At 34.7% G+C, this 26,765-nt stretch overlaps 1 protein-coding gene and 1 long non-coding RNA gene across 11 annotated transcripts; one reads left to right on the top strand and one right to left on the bottom strand.

The window, feature by feature from the left end:
* Positions 1 to 1,495: 1,495 nt before the first annotated feature.
* On the top strand, positions 1,496 to 24,078 carry LOC145736958 (uncharacterized). Of its 10 annotated transcripts, none has more exons than XM_081992041.1 (9): positions 1,496 to 1,677; positions 4,810 to 4,892; positions 4,966 to 4,989; positions 12,744 to 12,856; positions 12,908 to 17,916; positions 17,968 to 18,257; positions 18,307 to 18,351; positions 20,730 to 20,840; positions 23,431 to 24,078. In XM_081992041.1, the coding sequence occupies exons 2-9, from the start codon at positions 4,857 to 4,859 to the stop codon at positions 23,491 to 23,493; spliced, it is 5,691 nt and encodes a 1,896-aa protein (XP_081848167.1). In that variant the 5' UTR covers positions 1,496 to 1,677; positions 4,810 to 4,856; the 3' UTR covers positions 23,494 to 24,078. The 10 variants fall into 10 exon arrangements, with proteins under 10 accessions (XP_081848167.1, XP_081848242.1, XP_081847978.1 ...); XM_081991852.1 differs by lacking the exon at positions 1,496 to 1,677 and adding an exon at positions 1,864 to 1,885; XM_081991683.1 differs by lacking the exon at positions 1,496 to 1,677 and adding an exon at positions 2,215 to 2,357.
* On the bottom strand, positions 10,072 to 11,864 carry LOC145737481 (uncharacterized). Its single transcript, XR_014180402.1, has 2 exons — positions 10,424 to 11,864; positions 10,072 to 10,289 (listed from the first exon to the last, which is right to left on the bottom strand). It is a non-coding gene; the product is annotated as an uncharacterized LOC145737481 (long non-coding RNA).
* Positions 24,079 to 26,765: the final 2,687 nt, after the last annotated feature.

Here is a 26,765-nt window from a genome sequence, read left to right as displayed (position 1 = left end):
AGACTGGGTCGCCGTAAGGTGACTCAGTAAGGCTTTGCAATAGTTAGGGTGCAAACTTTGGCGCTGTAAGGCCCTAGTTGACTGGGTCGAAAGGCTTGAGTCGGATAACTATTGTAAAGGGAATGACCTACCATAGATCCCTGGTCGCATGGACAGTTTTTGCCCAAAACGCATGTGGACTTATCGCTGTCCGGTGGAAAAGACAGCGGGGAAATGAAGTAGTTGGTTGAAGACGTCATAGGTTGATTATGACTCACGTTTTGCGTTGGAAGGCATTACGTATTAAGAATGTAAGTTAGTCAGATTGGACTATGAGATGTGTGGTTGTTACTAGATGTTAGGAATGATTAATTTACAATGTTCGGGGGACTCAGTAATTGATTGATTTAGGACTTCAATTAGGGAATAGAGCACTCACCTACATTTTCTATTATAGTAATCAGATCGTGTGCCAGTTTGAATGAGCAAGTAAAGTGGTGAGTTGACCTTCTGTTAGTACATAAATAAAAGAAAATCGGTATTCTGACGTATTACTATGAACGCCCTCTTTTTCCAACTTTTCAATTGTTTTTCTGAAAATGTTCATTCCGGGTCATTCACAAAGGAAACCAACTGCTTGAAACTACACTACACTTGTTGAACGACCCTATTATCTTGCATTTTATCATTTTTATTCATTTTTTATCATCACAGTCTAAAAGAAATAGACCGGGAGATAACGATTATTTAATACTTTTGAGAAGGTGACTTTCCCATAAATCATACAAAATTGTAATATTTTCCGGTAAATTAAAATGATAACATTCTTCCTTTTAAGGTTATCTAAAACTCTTTTTTCTCTTCGTTTGTTTTTTCGACAGTACAGTTTTTCGTTCAATACACAAAATGGTCGATTTAGTTACTGGTGAGTGTTTAAGTTTCTAATAGTTGAAAGCATGCAATTCTATAAATAATTTCAATATATCAAATTATTTTGTTCTTTCTCTAATGCCCAATTATTTGTTTGCTACAATTTTTTATACTGTTTATTGACATGATGAAATAACACATTTACGTACAGGGTGTTCTAACAATAAAGTTTATTAACTCATTTGCATAAAAAAAATCCCTTTAATTTAGCAAATAGCTACTATTTCGTGCTCTGATTGAGATCGTTTTTAAAAACTTCTAATTTATCTTGACAGGAATAGTAATACAAATTAGGTAATTTTCAAAAATTTCCGCAACTTTCTGTCCAATGATAAGACTCCAAACACAAGTTCTTGTATTCTTTATGCAAAAGGACAAAAGTTTAAAAGAAATAAAGAAAGCAATTTATGTTGTTGGTATTTTTAATGGCTCAGTTAAAAAAAGACTTATCAGCAGTGCATTTTTAATGCTGACGACAGAAATATTTGATATGAATAATATTTCCGTCGAGTTTTTCAACTAGAAAGAGGTACCATGTCCAGTGGTAGGATGTGTTCGGTACAGTTCACTGTTTAGTTCACTAGGAACCAAAAATTTTTAGAAAAGTTTTGTTTGGGTGTGGTTACTGTGTTCTCTTTTTTAGTGACGATCAAATAACAATAAAATAATTGCATATTATTACTGCTGAACACGCATTTCTCAATAACATAATAGACTCGTGCCACTATTGTGGTTAATTATGTAATATAAGCATTTGATAAACACTTGGTAAGCATATTTTTCATACTAGCATGCAATAAATTTCTTAATAATTACATATAAATTGTATATGCAGCGCTATAACTTCAAAATGTAATGTAAAGTAGTGTTGATAAGTCTTAGAATGCTTTATAAGTTACTAATTATTATTAAAAATACAATAAATAAAATTTTCTGACAATAAAATAATTAGTTATAAAAGCAAATAATATGAATGGTAAGTACTTTTTTCCTTATTTTTACAAAAATAAAAAAGTTTTAAGTATACATCGTTCTTCGGGACGGGCGATGTAAATCGCGATTTGAAATTATTGTATAGCAAGTTGAAAGTGTTATTTGATATTAAACATTCCATTGTATATTTTATTGGTATTTTAAATTTTAAGGCGGCACAAAAGTGCATGAATATAAGTGCCAGATAGTTTGTTGTTCCCAACAAACTGTAAAACCGCATACTCATAAACTTACTATGCTTAATTCCTAAAATAAGAAATATTTGAGATATCCTGTCCTCTTGAAAAGGCCAAAAAACAAACTAGCAAATATTTGTTTAGTTTCTAAGTTTAGTCTTAACCCGTGTGATATGAGTGGTGGTGATATTTGTTCTCATTTTTCGTACAAGTGAATAATAAGAATGAATACACTCTCAGTCTTAGATCAACTTCTTTTACTTGACAAAATTCTAAAATGTAAGTACCCTATGATTATTAAACTTTTGCATGAAAACTAAGACTGTATGCTCTTTGTGGATTTCAATTATCTATAAATATTAAATGTATCTATTCTAGGCAGCATTCATTTTCAAGCTCCATGTAGTGAGCAGAGCCAGAGATGTATAATTTTTCCATTTTTGGAAATTATTATGCATTCTAATAAGAAATTTAATGATTAAAATTACAATAAACTTTAATTTGGATTGATATTGGATGGTTGGTATAATTAATTAAAAAACGAATTATTTTTGAATTTTTGAGATTTTCCAATTTTTTCCGAAAACTTTCTGAAAAATATTGTTTACCTAACCTCAACACTTATATTATTTATAAATTTATGCAAGGGTATGGTAATCTGATTTAATTGAAGAGATGTTCTATATGTTCTCCCTTCTGGACAACACATTCCCGGTATAAAAGCTTCAATCTTTCGGTAGCGTAACATTTCTACTACATATGGTGATCAAAAGACAATTTCAAGGGCTATAAATTGGTATATTGAACCACCTTGTAACTGTCAAAATAACAGAGTTATGGGCTGTCACAGTAAAAAAAGTCAAAATCAAACTTTACAACAAACAACTCAGTTTTAACAGTAAATAACTCAGTTATTCGACGTTTCAGGTAAAAACGCTATACAGGGTGGTCAAAAGAGAATTTCAAGAGCTACAAATTAGTATTTTGAACCACCCTATAATTGTCAAAATAACAGAGTTATTGACAATACAATGGAGTAGTTTACAGGGTGATTCAATGAATTTTTAACATCCTTGTCACTTGTTTAATTTTCATTTTATAAAAAAAATACCAAACATGAATCTTGTAGATATTTGCATATACTTTATTCCTAGATAATCAGTATACAGGGTGTCCCAAATTTGAGCAACAAACAAACGTTGAGCGGGGCACGGCTAAGTTGCCCTGTTTAGCCGCAAGAAGGCGTTAAAGTTGACTCTCTTTTTTTGCAGTTTTTTCCCAATATCTCAGGAACGTTTCAGGTTAGAGGTCTAAAATTTTTACTACAAATGCACCTCGATGCAACTTTTACCTTCTATACACTTTTTTGATACCACGCACCGTTTGACTTCAATGCGGCTCTAGAGTTTTTGTTTGATTTGAAAATGTAAACAAAACCGAAGAATAAAAAAAATGTTAGATGTAAATTAGGGTTATATTAATAATCATTCTTTAAGAGTTCCTTGAAACTTAAGGCTGCCATAATATTATTTGTTATTATAATTTACATTCAGTTATAAAATCTGTAACAGGATCTGCTCTCCAGTACGTGAAGGTTGAATTCATTGAATATGATCTTAGCCACCGGCGTCAAATATCAAATATGTTATGGGCTTAATAAGTCAAAGTTTTTAGCTGGTTGGCGCATTGTTGTCAAACCTATTTAATTTTAGAATTAATTGGTAATAAAATTGCATTATTAATAGACCGCAATTACAAGAATATTAGATCTATCTTGCATATTATTTTATTGTTTCACACAATAATAATGAGAATTGAAATCATTTTCTATTTGTATTCATTTCTGAACAACTGGCAACAGCGCAATTTCTGTCAGTTTGTTATTGTTATTAATAATTTTTTTTGTTAGGTTAGAAAAAATTGTTTTGAGTTTGGACCTGCCAAGTTTTGTTTGTATTTTATTTGGACTATTTCTTTCATTCAAATCTTTTGGTGCAGTATATTATGTTATAGTGTTGTTGTTTACTTCCTGCCAATGAATCCTTATAGTAGTGAGTTTTTAAGTTTTCTTTTAGTACTCAGTTTTAATTGATTGAGCCAGTATTACTTCCACAGCCTCATTATTGGTAAAATCATTACCATTATGTTTGATTTCCTGCTGACTTATAGCCATTATAGCTGCAAGCTTTTACACAATGTGTTTAAGTTCATTGTTTTTCTTTATAAATGTAGTTGTTGTGATAACTGCATGAATTTAGTTATTGGTATGAGTTTTACTCTCGAAGACCACAACACAAGTAGAGTCAGACATGTTAGTACATAAATTTAAGTGACAATGCACCCAAAGAATAGACTGCAAATGTATTTTCCTATACAACTGAATATCAGTAAATATTATTGTATAGTTATTATTTTATTTTATTGCAGTAGTGAGTAGATCTTTTGTATCTCAATTGATAAAATGTCTCAAGTGATGAGAATTTAATTCTTTCATAGATTTAAAAAGTGTAATATTGGTGAAATAGATGATGGTCAATCCACATGAGTGTGACAATACAAAAACAGAGGCAGAAGTCTTAACTGTGAACAGTGCTATAGCTCTGACAGTATTTAATTTAAATTGTCACAAATATGTCAGTCTATAAGAGCATTTTGTCTCCATTCAGAACATAAATATGAATATTTGAATTGACTCAACCTTGATATTAATTGATAGTGTAACGTTTTCTAGATTATGGTTCTTGGGATAGTTGGAGCCCTCTGCCATTAAATTCCCAGATGAATTGGCAGCCACCAAACATAAACTTTAACCAAGTAAGTATTTTTGTAGTTCTTATGTAGCAATAGTAGTTAAACTTATGATTGTTTTTTTTTTGATGCTATAAAGAGCTTTAAGTTACTAATACAAAAGGTAAGTTTTTTTAGTAATAAAATAATTAAATCAAATTCTGGTGGGCTTATTAGATAGTCTTCATTACAGTAAACAACTGCTGAAGAATATATGTCACTCACTTGTGGTTGCATTCAATAGAGTATGTTATTGTCTCGGTTATTGTTTGTATTTTGGATACTGTGGTAAAGTATTTAGCTGCAGTACTTTGTAACTTTTTTTATGTATCCTGAGAAAGGAGAATGGTTAAATTAGTATAAAAAAAACGTTGTTGTAGCGGCTTTCCACGGTGCGTATTCTTGAAACAAAGAGAATGATCTGTAGAATGTGACAGGAACCCCTCAATGTCAGCTTCTTCTGTCACATTCTATTAACACTTCTCTTGAAAATTCCCTTCACTGCTTTCAAGAATTAGGCCCCACAAGTGGTTGGAACCCTGATAAATTATATCCTAATTTTTTTTACTCAATACTGAGGAAAAACCTACAAATTTAATGGCCGATTGTAGTTGATGCTCTGTCTCACTGGTCACAAAAGCCCTTTCAAGCTAGACTTTTCTATACAAGGCCTTGCAAATATTTTTGGTTGCCAGTTTTTAAAAGTTATTTATGAGAAGAGGTATATTTTACTGATCAAATCTTATACACTACATTTAAACTGGGAATGGATCAACAAACTTTTAAATGATCCGAGAATTTATCTAAATTTCAAACTTTCTAAATTTAGTTTAATGCATGGTGTAAAATGTGTTTTAAAAAGCTTGTGTTTGTAATTGTTTTGGCTTTCTTCTCTGAATTCCGAATTTTTTGTTATCCCTAAAACCTTATTTTGTATATCATTAATTATTTGAAATCAAATAAACACTGATAAGAGGGCCATTTTAATGGATTTCAATTTTTGGTTTTATAAACCCTTGAGGTTTTTACCTGCTAAATAAGTTTTTTTTTAGGTTTAGGTAGGGCAAAAGCATACAATTGTAAGAATAACAGCATACCACACTTAAAATTCATCACATTGTAGCCGTCAAACATTGTACCTATAGGCCCTTAACATTAAGGAACTATTTCATAAAAAATGATGAGTGAGAACCTTTTGGTCAAGCACTTTTTTCTTTATTGACATAGTTGCCAAATATAATATAAGTCGAACTACTGGAGTATTCATTATTATAAGGAAGACAGTGCAAGTAGGTACATTTGTACTCAGAAATATGTTAATATAATAAAACATTGCATTAGATTAGTATTTTTTCTGCATGAATGTATAGTTGGGCATTTAAAATAAACTTGGCAACGTTCCCTTTAGCCAATATCCCAGTAATTTATAGCAGTGGTTGAAACTTGATACTTATTTAGGGCTTGGTTGTTTAGCAGGTTAAAAGCTATTTTTAATCTTAAATATTGTTAACTATTTTTAGGGGTTCTTAGTCCTTAACATCACTGGGTCCTACAAGTACAGATATAAGCAGGACAATTATTTGCCTTTAAAGCGAAATTTGCAAGGTTTATCTGAAAAAAACGCAATTATCAGATGCACTTTATTATTAAGTAGGACTTATCATTTAGTAACCGTTTATCGATTTTATCTAATTGACAATGTTGTTTAGATTTTTGAAACAATTAAGCTATCATAAATTGAATGATATATTTTGAGAACATCAGTTAATTTCATAGTGAATCTAGTTATCTACAGTACCACAATGTCTAATAAACGTTATCAGAGGCAAAGAAACCAAAGATCAACAAGATTTGACTATGATTATGGAGAATACAGTTGGCAACAGAAAAGTCAATATGAATCTACCTCCCTAACTAATCAATACAATGATAATGAGACCTATTGTAGCAGAGAACGCTATTTGCAACCAAGTAGTGAAAGACGTGACGGGAAGAATAATGAAAACGCCGGAACATTCAGTGATAGTGAACTTGAGCCAGAAGAACGTGTGTCGAAAGAGTATTGGGACTTTTCTAAAGATGAATATTTTTGTGATAGTTTTTATGCAGAAAGAATCCGTTCTCGGAACCGTCGTAGGAGCGATAAGCGAGGCAAACATGTGAGTCTTTCTAAATTTTCTAGTTTGGTAACAATCCAATTTCGTTAATTTAACTTAAGAAGAACCTTAGAAATAGTAGTAATCACTGTACCAATAATTGACTACGTAAATTTATATGAAACATTAGGTCTGGGCCATAATTCTTGAACGCAGGGAGTAGAATTACCGATAGAAGGGTTGATAGAATGTGACAGATCTGGTTGACAAAAGCAGGTTTCTGTCAAATTATGTGTTTCGTTCTCTGGATATCTCCCTTCCCTCGATTCAAGAATCTAGGGCCTGTTTGCAGAGGCAATCCCTGACTGGTTTTCAACTCAGAAACAGTAAATGTCAAGTTTCATTGGTTAAATGCTCACGTGACTATGAAGTTTTCTGACTTGTGGCCAATGGATGTATCTGATTTTCTCTGATTACTAGTTGGAGATTCTCTCTGCGAACAGAACTATTATCTACTGGATTAGTTATTTTGTTAGGTAAATAGCTGTTTCAAACATTTTAAGTTTTGCATAATAAATATTATTTCATATCAATTAAACGGTAATTGAAACTTGAAATGCTTTAATCGTCCCAAACCGTAAGCCACAATGCAATGTTGTGATTCAGATGACAACCAATTTTTTTAGGATCAAGATTAGCTGTAATTGGTCCATTTAATATCCCACACTTAAATAAAATTTTATTTGTTCTGATTGGTCTATTTCATATTAGTAAGAATTAGACTGTCATTACTTATTGGTTCAGACAATGTCAAATGCCTACTTATTTGTTTCCTATACTGTTAATCCAGGAATTAGCCAATATCCCTGAAAGAGCAGACTTTTTTCTTCGGATTATCAATAAACATAATTTATACCCCGACAAAATACGCAATGTGCATGTGAATTTACTGCAATGACTTATATTGGCTGGACAATAAAATGTAATATTTTGCACTCTCATCAACATTTCTTATTAAGCCATACCGTAAAAATATCCTGAAACAGAACACCGTGGGATCTTTATTTCTACTTACGACAAAATATTATGTTTACAGTGGATGAAATTTCAGCGTTGATTTTTTTAATTAGGAAGTTTTTGGAAAACTTAGGAAAAAATGGTTCTAAAATGTTAAACGTTAGTGAGACCAATCTCAGTGACACCAATTTTCTTAAATAAAAATCGTATTTCTGTCTAGAGATCATACTTTAAATTGAAAAGTTTTACTTCAAAAGAAACAACATTTTTGAAACAAAGTTACCAATTAAATTCGTTTTTGATTCTATTATTTTTTTTATTATTTACTATTTTTTTTTTCTCTTTTAGTGAGCCACTTTTTAAGCCTCATACTTAGCCGTTTTTTTTATTTAATACATTTACACCGCATGGACTAATAGGGTAGAGCAACAAATCTGTCAAATGTCAAATTTTAAACACGTATAGTGATTGGAGCATAAAGATTGATTTGTTTGTGTTATTTCTGTGCTATTGTTCCTAGTAGAAAAATCAATTTTCCTTATTTTTACAAAGCAGAAAGTCAGTCATTGACCGAGGCAAGTCGATGACCACTAAAATTGAAAAGTAAGCAATCTACCTTTTTAGAACGGAGGCTAATAAGGTGTCGCAATTAATTTCGAGTCAGCGATAATTAACCAATTTCTCGAGTGGCCCAAATACTTACACAATTAATAAATTAAATTAACTAGAAGAGTACGGTACATCAGAGTTGTAAATTATTAATTAAAATATAAAGTAATTCTATATTATTAAAATCTGTAGGGACAAAGTCCCCAGAGAGCTGCCCTTATCATCTAATCAACTGTAAGTGTGATTTAATTGTTGCATTATTTTATGCATTTGAAAGTTATTAAGTCTTATATTAGGAAAATTTATGTTTAAATTATTACTCTGATTTACTAAATTGATAATTATTGACCCAATTACTTTTAATTGTTATTTAGTTATTGTGGTTTGAATCTACCTCTGCAACAAGATCTCGGGAAAGACCTTTATTAACTTTACAATCTAAACTTGACGTTTGGTGGAGGAGCTGGTGTCAACGTGACACTATTTTCTCAGAAACTCAGAAACGGGTTGTAAAATCATCACAAAGGACGTTCCAAATGTATTGCCTAGATTTTCCTGTTCCTAGTTTATAGTACTACCATATTATAACAAAGAGTAACTGGAGGTCAAAGTAGGGAGGATGGTATATAAAGGATAATTGTTTTGGTCAAGATGAGAAGAAACCAAGTTCTAGTGAAACGGTCAGGTAAACCATCCTTTTTAACTGTTTTAGTTAGTTTTTGATCTTTGTTTGTGTAATGTGTTTGGTTTTAGTGACTTCTTTGCTTGAGTTGTAAGTTTTTTTCTATTTTTAAAGCCTTAATATTATTAGACTTTGACTTGTAGGAGAATGACGTTTTATGTTGTTTAAACGTTATGCTACACACATACCAGTGATGTGACTTTACCACACATCAAGTTTGTTAGGATTCGATACAGCTAAAATGTCTCGAAAATTGTTGTTGATTGGGAATAAATAATAACACAAAATGGTATATAGTCAAAGATGATTTTATAACCATCAATAGCACTGATATTGTGTGCACTGACTTATAAAGAAAATTCGTAAGTTCGTCACGTGGTCTCGTGACCTTTGAAATTGTTTCTTAGATTTTTAAAATAGCAGAAAACTAGATACATTTTTCTAAAAAGTTACTTCAATGTGTTACTTTTGTGCTAACCGCTTCAATTGGTAAAAATCATCAGGTTATAAAAATAATCCTTCAATCACGGTAAAACGTTTAGTAAACACATTTGGTATTCAAAACGAACCTAGTACGTTTTATGCAGATTTGCTATTTTATTTGGTTTAATTAAAGAAGAAAACTAAAAACAATGTTCGATAATGTAGTTGGTACTTTATTATAATGGTTTTTTAACTGATTTTTATAGAACTTTAAGTATTATAAAACCGCGATTTTTCCACTTCCTTGAAGTCGTAGATTACAAGTTTTCCTATGGGGTTCGAGGTCCAAGCGCAAAATCGGAAAGATCACAACACTTGATATATAAATTCCATTTATTCAATCAGCCTCAAATACAGTACTCTTCATTGGTTTCGATAACAAGAGGCGCAAAGCATATTTATTCTGGCGGATAATGCCATTGATTTAACAAACCTGCTGGACATTTTGGAAACAGTTTGGCAGAAGGAGCTGACTTTTCGGTGATGTTAAGTCTTGTCCAATCCAGTTCCCAGTCTTCATTAACTTTGTAATGATGGCTAAAATAAACCCCGAGCATTACAAGTATAAGCATGTTAACCAAATCTGATATTGCCAATACAACATTATTAAAATTTATCAGGTTTTTATGCATTCAATTGTCAATTATTAATCGCTCACTTAAATTACTCACTATAGCAGCCATTAAAATAGATTATACAAAGAAATTTGCGTGTCAACAAAATACGTATAAAATAGATAGACAGAAGCATTGCAAACAAAAAGGATTGTTTGTTTATAATCACCGATTAAGACACCGTTTTACCGTTAAGATAAGATGGTAAATGGGTATTGAAATGGCACCATTGTGCTGCTATCCATATCAAGCTGTTAACTTCTTTAGTGGCTCCGAATGATTCAATTTAATATAGTGCAAACAAACAAAGAATGCAATATTGTAATGTTTACAGAGTTGCCAGCACTTTGACGATCAACAATCCAGCTGAAACAGCTGTCTTACCCTCAATGTATCACTTCTGGGTTACATTAATCTACCCACATGTAAAATATACTTGCAAATTTTTGTAGAAACACTAGAATGTACCAACTATAAGTAGTTCCAATTAAATAGAAATGGAAAACGCTAAACTTGTTTTAATTTGGTAGTTAAAAGGTAAAAGTATGTAATTGGTTAAGGGAGAAGTTTTATTGTCAATTGTCCGATCTCTTCGTCACAACTGTAGGTTTTATTTTTAAAGTATTACTACTCATTATCACACTTTTGACCAGACAATACAGGTAAAACCATTGTTGCCAAATATACACTTAATACGCAAATGATTGATATCAATTTACCATCTCCACTACATCAGTCATTTGAAATGTTTTTTAATCCTAAACTTTGCATAAAATAATTGTGTTTTATAAAATTGAGATCTTATGTTAATACTTCGGCACAAATCTCACTAGTACATCAATACTGTCACGAATGGAAAATCCATTAATTCAAAAGATGGACTTATTGACTTAAAAACATAAGAATATTCGAGGATTACGAAATATTAAGCGCACGAGGCAAGGTCGCACCAAGATGCACTGAGTGCATCATATCGGTGATGAGTCACCACCACCTGCTTTGCAGGAATATGAAAAACAGGCGACGAACAATAACAAACTACGTCAGCCGATCAATCGGGTATAAAACACGCCGATTGCAGCAGTATAGAGTATAGGAGGAGTCTGAACCAATCGACAGTAGTGCGACCAGCTGAACCAAGAGGTCGAGATGTCGACTCTCCTCGAGGAAAGAAGATCAAGTTAAGTAGTCCATTCTTCAAAATTATTCCTACACGAAAGTGACCAAGCCAGCCGCCAGAAAATGCTAAGTCCTTAGCTTATGTATTCATGTAAGTACAATTGTTGAATTATTAACTTTTAGTGTGTTAGCTTATGACCATATTGTACAGATCCATTTATGTATATTATATATAATAGATTTAAGTGTTTAATAGAAAACTCAGTGTTTGATTCCATCCTTAAAACTGAGATCTCGGCGCGACGTTTAACGTCGTGAGTCAGTTTAATTGATGAACCCAGAAGGGCTCATAAATTCAACGTGACAATACTCTAAGAGTATTATGCCCATCATTAACAACATTTATTACAAAATGATGTCTAATGTCAATTTGTTAGACCTTTTGTGGAAAACCGTGATAACTGCCAGTTTTTGCGCCCCATTGTACAAAATAATAGCTCCACATTTCCCCACAAGTTTAAAAAGCATATTTTTAAGCTAAATTGCTTCTTTAGCAGCTTCTGATGCCATATCCGTTTCCGTACTATTTTAAGCAACTTGCTTTCAGTTTATTCAGGATATAGCACGGGCAAATCGTTTAAAAACAAAACCTGTGTAGGATTTGATATATTTCTTATCGTCCGCTCAATCTGCGTCCACAAAGCCCACCAGAAATGTGTAGTAAATACTAAACATTACTTTTTTTGTACCTATTAAGTACCTTTTGGCACATTTCCAGTGCTGCTATAGTCGGATTTTTACATTTTGAGAATGACGTCATCTTTTTACATCTTTGTTTCTCGCATATATATGTGTACTCGTATGTGTAGTCATTTGTGACATTGTCAAATACAATAACATACCTACACTTTATTTTTTTGAAATACAAGAAATTTCATCTTTGGTATACGCAGAGTGCTTGAAATTGAATCTTTTATAGCCTAATCCCAGCAAGAAAACTTTGATCTTACCATTCATCATTCTAGAGGACTGTTTTAAACCATAAACAGTTTTATTCAATTTACAAACTATACTTTTTGGTTGGTCCACATAAATAAGTATAACTTCTTCTAACTAACCATTTAATTTTTTACGACGCGTTGTAGAGAAGGGGTAGAAGAATTTTCCAAGTGCATTATCTGGTATGGTGTCATATTATAATTTATTACAACACTAACACTTAAACGACTGAAGTATTAATTTTACTTTATTGTTTCAGCACCCATCGCGCCCAAACTTGCGCTACCCAGCAGCACAATCAAATTATTCGCCACAATCACAAAACTACTCTCACCCTTATAGATATTCTTCTCTCCAAAGATATGAGAGTTGGTAGGTTTATCAGTGATATTTACCACAATGTTATTAACACTGTAATTGTAGGAATTATCAACCTCGACATGAATATAATCCTGTAAGAAATACAGGTTTGCATTATAATCGACGGGGTGATCGAGATGACAATAGTATTGTAAATAACCAAAGTCCTTCCAGTAGATCAGATAGTAGTAAGAATCATTCATTGTCTGGCTCTAACGAAATGTTAAACGCAACTGTTATAAAAGAAAACGGTCAAAAAGATTCAAATCTAAAATCTAATGTGAGTAAAAATAGTGAAGAGAACAAAAGAAAAGGTGATAATAAGGACAAGCACGAAGCTGATGCGCGTTATTTTGAGAAAAGAACACCTAGAAGAGAGTACAAAAGACTTGCACGATCAAAAAGAAGAGCAGAGAAGGGTAATAGAGATTTATCTACTTTGAGAAAATTGCCTTCGTCAAAGAAGTTAAAGTTAGTTCCATCTACGAGTAGTATGAAGAAAAGAAAGTTAGCTGAAATGAAGTCGTCTGAATCGAAACATTCTGTGTGCCATAAGGATAGGAATAATAGTACTGGCGGTGTTGCCAAAGCTACTAGTTTAAGTGAAACTAGTATGAGTGTACAAAAGAACACTACCGACAGTGCCTTAACTAAAATTAGTGATAGTTGCAGTGATATTGTGAAAGAATTGGAAGCCCTCATAAATACTGCTGCACCCAACATGCATCTAAACGACAAAAAAGTAAATACTAATGACGTGTATGACAGCAATGACTCTCTAAATTTAACGGAAAACGATGTTATTTTGATCCAGCCTGAAATTCCTACAGTGGATCTCACTGTTAATTCCGTGGAAGATATTTCATTCTATAGAAATCCAGAGACTCCTGTTGCTGACATAAAAGTCAAATGTGATAACTCGCCGACCAGGCCTACCGTCGACAATATAACGCCAAATCCTGCACTTGCAGGTCAATTGCAACCTCTAAATACTCGGTTAAGCTACTTAGATTGTTTTACCACTATTTTTGACGATACCAGACCGGTTAACATGGATATATCACCAAGTGAATCTCCAACTGAAACAACCAACAACCAAAGAGATCAATATGATCGACGGGATGTATCGAAACAGCTGTCATTTAGCAAAACCGTCAGTGATCAAACAAAAAATGCGACGGAAAAAGTTTGTGATATTGAACTGACTGCTAATAACCAAATTGAAGATGTAAAAGAAAATTTACTAAGTACAGAAGCGGAGGATTTAATTCCTTATGTTAAGCGAAATTTAAGCCGATCCAAAAGTCTTTCTGATTTACATGAAAATGACGCAAGCGTTACCAAATTTACATCGTTACGAGACCTATCAACCGTTAAACTTGATAGTAGTTTGTTAGTGTCTCGTATTCGTGAAAAGGAAAAATCCGTTCCTGTTTTAATTCCACCCAAACAAGTTCAAGATGATGATGTTATTATGGTTTCTAATCATTACACAGAAGAACTGTACTGGTTACTGTGCGTTTCAGCTACGTGTGCAGCAGGAAATGACCAGACCATTGTAAAAAAAGAAAGCAAGAGCGAGACTGCGTTAAATGACTCGTCGCTAGACAATTCAAAAGTCCAGAACGCTACTAATATTTGTATACCCTCTCAAGGATCCAACTCCTTTGATAAAGTGATATCTAGTGACAGTAAGACCATTGGAGAGATTGAGTTAAATCCTGTTAAGGACATAAAAGTAAAACGCAAATTTGAGAAAGATATTCAAAGAAGCAATATTGTTCATCAGACTTCAAAACGAAAAAGTAAGCACATGGATACTTTTAACCCACCTAAAAAAAGAAGAAGAATCATCGTCCTTGATAGCTCAAGCTCAGATGATGACGAAAATAATTTGACCAAAACTTTAAAACCGGAATCACTTCAAAACGCATTACCGAGAAAGAGTAAAGAGCCTACTCTACAGAAAGTTAAAGAAACCAAAGTGAAATCAGAAACTCATCGTGAAGCAAAGCCAGTTAATTCAACCACTTCCTATACCGCGATAAAACCTATTCCTAAGGAAGAACTGAAAACAAGTAAAAAGTCCTCAGAACATAAATCAAAGTCTACTGCTAAAATTGTAAGCCGGCGCTCCTCTTATAGTGTTGATTCAAAACACCATACTAACTACAAAAATGTTGATCAGATCAAACGACGTGAAAAAATTAAACAACTATTTGGAGATCTTTCTGATGATGAAGAATCTCTAACAGACACTGGTCTTAGTACAGAAGAGGAAAAGACACAAAGAACAAGTAGCCATAGCGCGAAACAATCACACAGAAAAAAAAAGAATAAAAGCAAAGAGAAAAGGAAGTTATCTGTGGAATTAAACCATTTCCATCCCTGTAAAACTTCACGTGAAGCGGATAAAGTTAAAACCAGTAATTTCCTAAAGAAAGAACCTACAAAAAGTGTTGATAACCGTGTCAGTAACGTTAGAAGTAAATCCAGGTCCACATCTAAAGAACGCGTTTATGATATTGATAAATCATTGACTAAAGACAGTAGTAGTAGTTTAAGGCGTTCTTCGAGTTCGCATAAGAAAAGTAGCAGCAAACAGAGTTTTGGTAAAGTGGGAGATCATGAAAGTGTTGCTGAATCACGTAACGTAGACAAACATACTACTAGAAAGTCTGAGCCGATACGAGAAAAGATCAAAAACAAAGCAAAGGAACACAATTCTAAAACTGCGCTGTCAAAAAGAAGGCAATCAGTAACCCCTGAAGCTTTATTACCCCTACGCGAAGCCACTGAAGAAAAACTCCCCCATATCGAACTACAAAGTTGTGAAACTTTCGATGTTGCTAGGCTTGAGGTACCTGTGATATCAAAAATAGTGGACAATGTTTGTAAAGATTGTGGTGTAGTGACTGAAGCTCCTGAAGTGAAAATAGATTGCGTTACAGTGAAACAGGTTGAGATGACCAGTGACGATGATGATGTAGTCGCAGTTGAATCAGATGCACTTGTTATTGATTTAACTGATGAAGACAAAAGCCCGAATAAAATTACTGACAGCTGGTCAGCAGAGGAAGATCTGCAGAGATTGTTGACGAACCCAAAGAATAAGGGAGAAACCATTACAATTTATAGAGCAGACGAAGGTAATTCTAACACGAAAGGCGTGGAAGCAGTGAACATTTCATTAGATTGCAATGGAAAATCCACTATAAAGATACCAGTTATCGATAAAAATATGATATTAAATAAAGACTTGCAGAAAAACGCTGCTGTTTCACATATCAGTGAAACTAATTTGCCGCAAGGCTCCGCAGCATCTAAATCACCTGAGACTAGTATGTCTGAGGTAAATATATCAAGGCAATCAGTTTCCATAACAACACAACAAGTTCTCATTCCAAATAACTTGTCATTAGCCCCTAACAATCAAAATGTGCCATCAATTAGACAGCCTTCAGTCAATGTGATGCCTTCACAGCAGTCAACGTCTTTTCAAAGTGCAGTTTCACCTAACACTTCAATTCAAAAGCAGCCACCGCCACTTCGCCGCAACACTTTGGATTTAATGAATTACCATAATCAAAACTTATCCTCCAGTGAATTTGTAACTGACACGACAACAGAAGAACTGGGGATAAATGATCGCATGAAAATTGTGGAAATTCTGACCCGGCATGTTTACTTTTTGGCGCATTTGTGCAATGTCCAAAAAATGTACGTTTATTCTTTAAGTCAGTGTCTCCACTACAAGAACTATTTCCAAACGGAACTCACTCTATTTGAGGATCAGATAAGGCAACGGCTGCAATTTCAATCTTTGCGAATGTATAAAGATTTAATGGATTTAAAGATAAAGGCAACAAAGAATTTGAATCACACTGTGTTGCTTATCGTGGAAAATTTAACAATCTCGTTAGAATCAAAAGACATGCCCAAGCAAGTTACCAAGCCTATGGTGTTTTTGCTATTATGGGAACTATTGAAGTTTAAAATTGAGTTGTATACACAAATTCCTTTGTTTAAGTTATTGGTTTATTACTGCAATATGGTGATTAAGAAAATTATGTCGAAGTCTTCTGGTGAACAGGAGCATGAAACATCTTCGCAGAGTCATCATGTTAACACTAATGTCAATCGTTCTATTCAACCTAGTGCATCATCAAACACCGTGAACCAGCAGTATCAACAAAGTACACCACAGTCAAAACTTGTTAGCACCAACCAATCTACGCCAAAGAACCCATTTGTATCACCTAAGCCTCTTGGCTTTCGTCATCTCACTCCTTCTGAATTTGCTAGTAAACATTCTCAGTCCACACTGAAACCTCCTCCTGCACCAACCGGTTTGGGCAATATCCGAATTCCCAATCCCAACAATGTTCTTATTCCTAATTCAAACCAAATGCCTTTAAACTTAACAGCTTCTTCAGTTACATACTCGAATAGTTCAGCATCACACAATACTTTCCAACCACAGTCATCTCCTACAGAGTATAATTCTGACACAAACACGTCTTCTGCAACCACAACTAGCTCAGATACAGTATCTCCCAATCGAAACTTTCCCTCATCGTCTACAGACAGACCTGGGAATACTGCTCCAGCTGAACCTACTTACCAAGCTGCTAATTGTCACTCATCTTTGTTGCTATCTGAGTTATTACGAGTTGGAAAAAAAGAAACCCATTCATCGTTAAATAAAAACTTAATGGTAAATCTACCTTTTACAAAGCCACTATCTTATGCCCCCAAATCGCCTAGTGTGTCAACTAACACAGACAAACCGAAACCCCGTATTAATGTACTCCAAAACCATGTTATACCCCCCAAAAAAGATTTGACGAGGAATGTTACATCATCTGCTGAGTTGTTCAAACATTTACGTGGCCAGGCTTCAGTTCAGACTGAAACTAGACCCAATCAACTTGCAAGCAGCAAGGGAGCTTCATCTTTAAACTTGAATGGTTCGAGTAAAAAAGGGACTCTGGATCATTCGTATGTTGCTATATCTGAAGTTGATTCACAGAGTCAGGACATGACTTTAAATAATAGTCAAATAACTAAAGGTAGTTGCCCTACTTTTTTCCAGTTTAATGCTTTCACTTCGTCACTTTTAGCTTCAGTGCCATTCATACCAACAACTGAAGATTCTGATCAGAATACTGTAAGATCTTCAATTCAGTTAGCATCACCTAAACCAACGCATAGACCCGACACTTCTACAGTCTCAATTGAGCCTACTATGAATCTCTCACCATCCACACATGCGGCAATCGACATTATCGATTTAACATGGATAGATGACATGGACGAGACAGATTTACAAACCGATATGGACTTTGTTTTCGTAAAGCAAGAAAATTTGGAAGGTGAAGCTTCAAATCCTGAAGCGAAACAGAATAGAACTGTAAGTTTGACTTTTTATGTTGAGTCTCATGTTAATACATGATTTGCAGATGGAGGATCCTTCAGATAGTGGAGTGGAAAGTCCAGGACTTCAGGTTAGTTTGTTTTTACTTATTGAAATGATGCAGTGATTGAAATTTTACCCGTTTTTTTTCACAAACTAAGCTAGAAAATAATATTTAAACCTAAAGGGGCCTTTTCATCATTTTTTAAATTAATTTTCGAAATGAGAAGATAATTGGTGGGCTTGCATACATTTTCCCGCAGGGATTAAAAGTAATTTTAATCCCTGGGGGATTTAAAGTAAATTCTTCCAAATTAAACAATGATTTTATTGAAATTTTATTTATTTGTTAAAGTGTAAGGACGAAAAAGGATAATTAACATAAACATAACTTAAATCTAGTTCTTATTATTATATATATTTACATTTATATTGACTTTGGTGCAGTTTGCAAGGCTAACGAAGGGTGGACAATTGGAAGCAACATTTTTAGTAGTAAACATATTCTGCACATACGTAGCAGTCGCCGTTGCCGTTGTCTCATTTTCTGAAATTGATCTTTCTATGGTTGATGCTGATGCCATATCAACATCGTAGAAGACATTGGTGAATATTTGATCGGCAACATTCTTCTTTTGATACAATGAATTTTCAACATAACCTTCAGCAACAGAACTGCTTTTCCAGCCACCATGTCTTTTCAACACATCTATGGTTGATCCAGAGTCGGCAAGTAAAGAAGCTGATGATCTGCGAAAACAATGCCCAGTATATAGGTTTGCGTTTGGTAGTCTCAAGTAGCCAGCAATTCTCCTTGGTAGCTGTCCAAATGTATTTTTTCCTATGGGCTGAGTCATGCATTTCCCATTTTTGTAAGACACAAAAAATCGTGTATGCTTTGTAGGTGGCCTTAGACCAATATACTTTCTCACTAATTTCACTACATTCGTAGAGTTTTCGCCAGACGTTTTTATCACAAACAAGCGATCTATTCCTGATTTTGTACCCCGTAGATTTACCAGAAAAAAGCTTTTATGATCCGAGACATCGTTGCAGTCTAGCTGGCAGAGCTCCTTTCCTCGACATGCTCCAGCGACTCCCATAATCAGCACCACCTGCAACAAAATTGTCTCCTGTCAGTACATTTTGTAGTTTTATAGACAAAAATAATCAATGGTGTTATTTTTAGTAGTACTATCAGGAAAATATTCAAAGTAAAGAAAATAATCTTACCTTTTGGGCTAGATATTATAAATAAATACTCCAGATGAACTGGAGCATTTTGAAGAAAATCTCTTATATGGTCCAAATCCAATGTCTTGGACTTCTTCGGCTTATAATGGTCATTCTGTCTCTTTAGAAATGCCTGGAGTTTACTGTATTTGCTGATGTCGACGTTTGCTTCAGATATTATCGTGGCTTTGATCATGGAATATTGGCTCCATAGAGAAGATGCCTTGAGCTTCTTAGACTTCTGCAGGAAGTAAGCCAGGAGCACCTTTTCATCCGTAAAATTCTCTGCATTCTGTTCAACGCACCATTTTTGGTAAACAAGAAACTGTTTTTTGTAAGCCTCGCGAGATTTTTCTGGAAGAAGGCTAGCGATGGCCTCTTGGGCGGCCTCTTCAATGTTCATTTTCAAAAAATACGATTTTTCTGGACTCACCGTTTGATAACAACTGATTGACATTTGTTTTGTGCCATAGCAACACTTCCAGGGCACAATAAATTTTAAGTGAATCCACCATGCCAACAACACAATCAATAACAACTATCAGTAATACGAGAGTACCGTTGTAACCACTGTTAGTTTTGTAATTTTTTTTTATTTTTAGTTTCTCGCATTCTAAAGTGCATAAAATAGTATATAAACCTCGTGACTAAAGTGTCTTTTAATCCCTTAGCAAATTGTAGCCCTCCCTACGGTCGGGCTACAAACCTTTCGCCGCGGGATTAAAAGAACCACTTTAGTCCCTAGGTTTATAATATACTATTTTAGATAAGCCGAATTTTTGCGACGAAACGGGTTTCACGAAATAGAAACCACCGTACTTTTGCCACGAACGTTGACTTCATGTTGTCACATTTTTCAACCCGATTTGACGAAAGCGAAAAACAACTGAAAAGCTGTCATTTCAGATTGTTATTTGCTTAGTTTTCTGTTTATAGGTGAACTAGCTAGTAGGGCTAGGACGGTAAACAATTAGGGTTCTTATTTTGTTTATTGTTATATTGACATATTATGTTCCATGGAACTTTCTTGATTTAGATGCTGCTTTCAACTTTACTACCCGTTGTCAATGACGACGGGCTAGCATGTAAACTAATTGTCAAACCTAGGAGAGGACGAAATTTGTCTCTATTTTTGCCTAGCGTCTAGCCCAGTGATTTGTAATTCTTTTTGTTTTTACCAATGCTTTCGTATGGGTAATTTTAAAGTATCCATCCCTGTATAATTTCCTTTTACAGAACGAAGAAGAACCGACATTGACTTACGTGTCTCGTTTATGTCCGTGCGGTTCAACGGCCTCCTACACTTGTGCTTGTGGTGACGCTTGGTATTGCGGTCAAGCCTGTCAAGTAAGTGGTTTGAATTTTTTAATAATCAGACACTATTAAACAGAATGGGTTCGTATGAAATAAACACACAAAAAAATCCCTTTTAACGAATGTGATTTGTACGAACACTAAAACGCATCTAATTTGATTGCGACTTAAAGCAGAACCACTAAAGTCCGTTCCAGAGATAGTGGCAGTGACGTAATATTTGTCGTTCCTTTTCTATTATACAGGGTTTTTCAATGAAAAGTAGTCACCCTGAATATCTTCCAAAATAATTTCTCTGTTTAAAAATGCTAAGACACGTCAACAAAGATTGCAAGGGGGACATCTTTTTACGTAGGATTTGAATTTCTGCCATCAGCCCCTTTGCCGCCATAGCCACCCCCACTAAGTTTTCAAATGGCACCATACCCTGTGTGGCACATCGTTGGAAAGGGTATTTCATAAGGATTTAATTGCACTATTTTATTTGTACATTTGCTTTGAATTGAGACCAAAAAAAATAAAAACATTTTTTTGTTATTTTGGTCAAACTGCTGATAACTCTACCGAATACCTGTTTTCCATTCCATGTTTTTGCCTCAGTCGGTCAACTTGTAAGTTCGTTTTGAAGGAACATTGTCAATATGGTTTACACGACTGCCGAAAGAATAGAAATTGTACGTTTTTATTTCAAACATAACGACTGTGCACGAGCTGCTGCGCGCGCTTTCAACGCAATCCATCCAGATAAATTAATTGGTCATCAGTATGTCTTAAAGTTGATGCAAAAATTCATGGAAACTGGTTCAGTGACAAACAAAAAACATCAACCTGAAAGACAAATTATTAATGAACCAATTGAAGTTGCTGTTTTGTGACACGTTGTGGGTTTCGACAAGCAGTGTATGGAGAATTTTAAAAAAACACAATTTTCATCCATACAAGGTAAAATTGGTTCAGGAATTAAACGAAGATGACTATGATAGAAGACTACAATTTTGTGAAATTATGTCTACTAATCTGACAAACAACGTGAACTTGTTGTACAATATTAGCTTCAGTGATGAGTGTATGTTTTTTTTGAATAGAGAAGTGAACAGGCATAACTGTAGGTATTGGTCAGACACGAATCCAGATTGGTTTAGGGAAACCCATACCCAATATCCAGAAAAACTTAATGTTTGGGCAGGTATTTTAGGAGACCACATCGTTGGTCCGTTTTTTATTGACGGTAATTTGAATGGCGCTACTTATCTTGAGCTTCTTGACACCACTGTTGATCCGACCATAACAGAGCTACTAGAAAATAATGAAAATTTATTTGAAAATCAACTAATTTTCCAACAAGACGGTGCACCTCCACACTATTCACTTCCCGTTCGAGAATATCTGATCAATCGATTTCCTGGAAGATGGATTGGTAGACGTGGTCCCATGGAATGGCCTGCGAGATCACCCGACCTCACTCCGTTGGACTTTTTTCTATGGGGGCATTTAAAATCTAAACTCTATGCAACACAGCCGGCCAATATTGCAGACCTTAGGCAGAGAATAATACATGAATGCCGACAACTGACACCGCGTCCTCGGTTTTTGCGAACTCTTCCAAAGTCGCTTGTATTATTGTATGGAAGTTAACGGAGGTTATTTTGAGCCATTAATTGCTCAAAAGCCATTAATTGCTCAAAATAACCTCCTTGCTATTATTTCTGCAGTTAACAAAAAATAAACACAAAACGTATTTTTTATTTTTTTTTGGTCTCAATTCAAAGCAAATGTACAAATAAAATAGTGCAATTAATTCCTTATGAAATACCCTATCCAACGATGTGCCACACAGGGTATGGTGCCATTTGAAAACGAAATTTTACTCTTTGAGAATGACGTCATTCTGTTACATCTTTGTTTCTCACATATCAAACATATGAAATAAACAATTTTAGCAAAAAAGGAACGTTGTTGATTTTGTCATCCTGTCTAATTAAAAACGTTGTCATTTGCTGTCACTTTGATTTAAATAAATATCAAAGTTATAAAAACGTCGCGCTGCAATGAGCAAGCTCAAGCTCTCCCTTCCTAAGAAAATGTCGATCAGAAAACCAAAATAACTACATTTATGAAGAACACAATGATGCAAACTATTGGTTTTGAATGGAAAACTATAAATACCCACAGGATCTAGACAGGAAAATCACTATCAGTCAGTAATCTTAATAAAAGTCAAAAATGTTGTTAATTACCAAGCTATGATTTATGTTGCTATGTAGTTTTTTTAGAACTAGATACAGAGACAAAAGATTTCCACTTTGAGTGTAAATGAACAATGAGTGAACCTACTTTTTGATCAATGATATTCAAGTTTAGTTATTTTGGAACGCGCCATTTTTTCAAAGCATTTTTTGTAGGTTGAAATTTGTGATCTAATTCAAGACATGCGTGGTTTTTCACCTGCTTGACGTCATTCTTGATGGGTAAAATTTTAACTATATGCTTTTGATTTCAACAAAAATGTACGATTTGACCGCAGTTTAACTAGTCTGTATACTGCAGTACCATTTTTGTACGTGGTCTCTAAAATTACTTACCTACTTAATATTATACCCTTTAAACATTATTTTTTTTTTAGGTGAATGATTGGATCTATCATCAGAGAATGTGCCATAAAGTGAATGAAACTGCGGCCAATTAGTTATTAAGTTCGTTATTTGCGAGCAAGTACTATCTGTGATAAGAACCAACTGATTAAATTAAGTTTTGCAGCTCTGACGAGTGCTTTGTTAAAGTATTTTTACAACTATAGTTAGGCGTTACGTTTACTAATATGTACTGTAGAAACATCTTTCTATATATTTATTTACATTCATATCATAGTTTTTCGAAACTCATATGGCAACAATTGCTTATTAATAGCCGCATTGGGGTTGGCGCTCTATGAAGTGAGCAGAGCGAAAGTGACAAGAGAAAGAAACATAATTTAACCAATTGTTAAATTACGTCACCCTCTCTCTTCTCATTGTAGTGGCAGCAAGTGAAAACTTCAATTGATTTTCGGTTAAGAATCTTTTTCTAGTTTTGTAAGTCGTTATATGAAGCCTAGTTTGTAAAGTTAAGTTAGTCGTTCAACTTTTTTGTTAGAATGTTTTATAACTTACCTATTATTCATTCAATTATAACGATTATTTAGTATATTAATCAAAGATTAATTTCATGTTGTGTCACGTTTTAATGGTGCTTTTCATTTATTGTTTTCTTTGAAATAAATTGTCTTACGTTATTTAAGTTATATGTTTACGCTAACGTAAAGTTAGGCTTTCTTTGGGTGCTGCATTTCAGCTTACTGCTACCGAAGATAATGTTATGAACGTTATTTTTCAATGTTTTTTTGTTAACACAATTTGTGTATTCAAAGCGCAAAGTACTATATTTCCGCGTTGAGAATGGCTCTAAAGTTGGCTTGTCTAGTTTCAATTATTTTAATCTTCTTGAAGTGCCTATTGTCAAAATTTGGCGCTTTTTTCTTTTGTCCTTTTCTCCTTTTTTCTACCCTTAGTAAAATACAATTTTTGACGCAAAAAATATATCCACTTATTTTGGCGCCTTTTTTCATCTTTTTTTAATTCTTATTCTCTTATAGTTGTTTATGTATGTGGCTTTTTCCTCGTAATGTAAACATTTTCTTTACTACCTTACGGCGTAATTACTCAAAACTCTTCACAATTGAATATCGCTATCAAACTGATGACGCTGACATTTTAAATATGAGTTTGCAGCACCATAGCGGCCAAACAGTCCAACCTGTCAACCAAAGTTGTTACACCGTTGGAAAGCTCATTCCATTAGCTAGCTATCCATCGACGTATAAAAGTCTATATAAAGTGTCACAAGTAAGGGAGTTATTTACGTTTGAATTGTTTGGTGCACCAAGAAGTTGAACCAAAAATTTATCTCAACTTTAACGCCCCCTAGGGGCCAAACAGTCCAACCTGTCAACCAATGTTGTCGCACCGTTGGAAAGCTCATTCCATTAGCTATCCATCGACGTATAAAAGTCTATACAAAGTGTCACAAGTAAGGGAGTTATTTACGTTTGAATTGTTTGGTGCACCAAGAAGTTGAGCCAAAAATTTATCTCGACTTTGACGCGACGCCCCCTAGCGGCCAAACCCTCCAACCAATGTTGTCACACTGTTGGAAAGCTCATTTCATTAGCTATCCATCGACTTATAATAGTCTATACAAAGTGTCACAAGTAAGGGAGTTATTTACGTTTGAATTGTTTGGTGCACCAAGAAGTTGAACCAAAAATTTATCTCAACTTTAACGCCCCCTAGGGGCCAAACAGTCCAACCTGTCAACCAATGTTGTCACACCGTTGGAAAGCTCATTCCATTAGCTATCCATCGACGTATAAAAGTCTATACAAAGTGTCCCAAGTAAGGGAGTTATTTACGTTTGAATTGTTTGGTGCACCAAGAAGTTGAACCAAAAATTTATCTCAACTTTAACGCCCCCTAGGGGCCAAACAGTCCAACCTGTCAACCAATGTTGTCACACCGTTGGAAAGCTCATTCCATTAGCTATCCATCGACGTATAAAAGTCTATACAAAGTGTCTTAAGTAAGGGAGTTATTTACGTTTGAATGGTTTGGTGCACCAAACTGTTGATTTGGTGGAATGAGGTATGTTCCGGAGGTGCTCTTCGCCGTGAAAAGAATACCAGCTATTGTGGTCAGGTCGTGTGTATAGCCAATTAGGCATAGTTTTCAATTTCAAAAAAAATTCAAAGGCGGTCCTGAACTGTCATGGAGTCCTTAACACTCTTGGAAAATCCAACAGCGTCACCCTGATGTGGATTCCGGGTCACTCCGTCTTCACAGGGAATGCCAAAGCCGACGAACTGGCTAAGCTGAGTTCGGAGGCGGCGAAGAACCGGCACTCGGTATGGCGTACGGTGAAGCAAAGAAAAGCATCACGGAGTGGTGTTATCAGGCAACACTCCGAACTATGGCTGAGAACTACAGGGTTGGCTCACTCTAAGGAGTTCATTAGGGGGCCCTCTAAGAACAGGACCAATAATCTCCTGCATCTCAGCAGACCACACCTGAGGGCCGTGACCGGTTACTGTCAGCTAAGAGCTCAAATGCGCCGGAGTCGGATAGGCCTGGCAGAAGATGCCGAATGCCGCTGGTGTATGGAAGATGACGAGTCGGCCGCGCACCTACTATGCCGCTGTCTGGCTCTGAACCAATTCCAGGTCCTCCATATTGGAACAGGCGGATCTACACCCAGGAGACCTGGACAACCTCTCATCCAGAACAGTTATTCGATTCTTCAGGGAGTCGACTATTCTGGATAAGCTCTAACTTATGTATGAGCCACAATAGACTTGCGGTCGCGGTGGAGGGCAGAATATGCCCACTCACGGTACATAACTAACTAGTTTTCAATTACGTAATGACCTTCTTTACGCATAGTTTTATGGTTGGTCATAAACTAACTGACCTAATCCTGGAGGAAATTCTTTTCTTGCTTTATTAGAATATTAATTACTATGTGACTTGCAAAAACAGGACACTTGGTCGCAGATAAAGTATACCAGTATGACACACGTGTTCTAAATTACACTTTTTTCACTTCGTGCGTAAAAAAAGATTGAAATACGCGCGTTTCTCGGAATGGCGATTTCGGAAGACCAATTTCGGACTTGGTGCTTGGTTTCATAAAAACAATTTTGTGGTGGGTGATCAAACAAGTACAAGCGACAAATTAAGCATATTTGAGAAAATAAATTTTAGTTTTCTGATGTTTGGTTTTAGTTAGGTATCTTAAAAATGCGCACTCTATACAAACGCTTCGGCCGAAATGGACGTTTTTCTTGCAAGATTTCAGTAATAGATAAAATAAACTTAAACAAAAAAATTCCAGATTTTCCACCCAGAGTTTTTAAGGTCAAAAAACAAC

The sequence above is a fragment of the Ips typographus genome, linkage group LG1 (assembly GCF_016097725.1).
Source record: "Ips typographus isolate SLU linkage group LG1, UJ_Ityp_2.0, whole genome shotgun sequence".
NCBI classification, from domain to species: domain Eukaryota; kingdom Metazoa; phylum Arthropoda; class Insecta; order Coleoptera; family Curculionidae; genus Ips; species Ips typographus.
The sequence above is the reverse complement of the archived record's forward strand: the minus strand, read 5'-3'. Positions and strand labels throughout refer to the sequence as shown.

Bases quoted from the DNA above. Each gene is read 5' to 3' on its own strand.
- LOC145736958 (XM_081991564.1), top strand. From the start codon at position 6,668: ATGTCTAATAAACGTTATCAGAGGCAAAGAAACCAAAGATCAACAAGA. The intron at 12,857-12,907 runs GTAGGTTTATCA...CTGTAATTGTAG, and splicing joins CTCCAAAGATATGAGAGTTG to GAATTATCAACCTCGACATG. The intron at 18,352-20,729 runs GTTAGTTTGTTT...TTCCTTTTACAG, and splicing joins TGGAAAGTCCAGGACTTCAG to AACGAAGAAGAACCGACATT.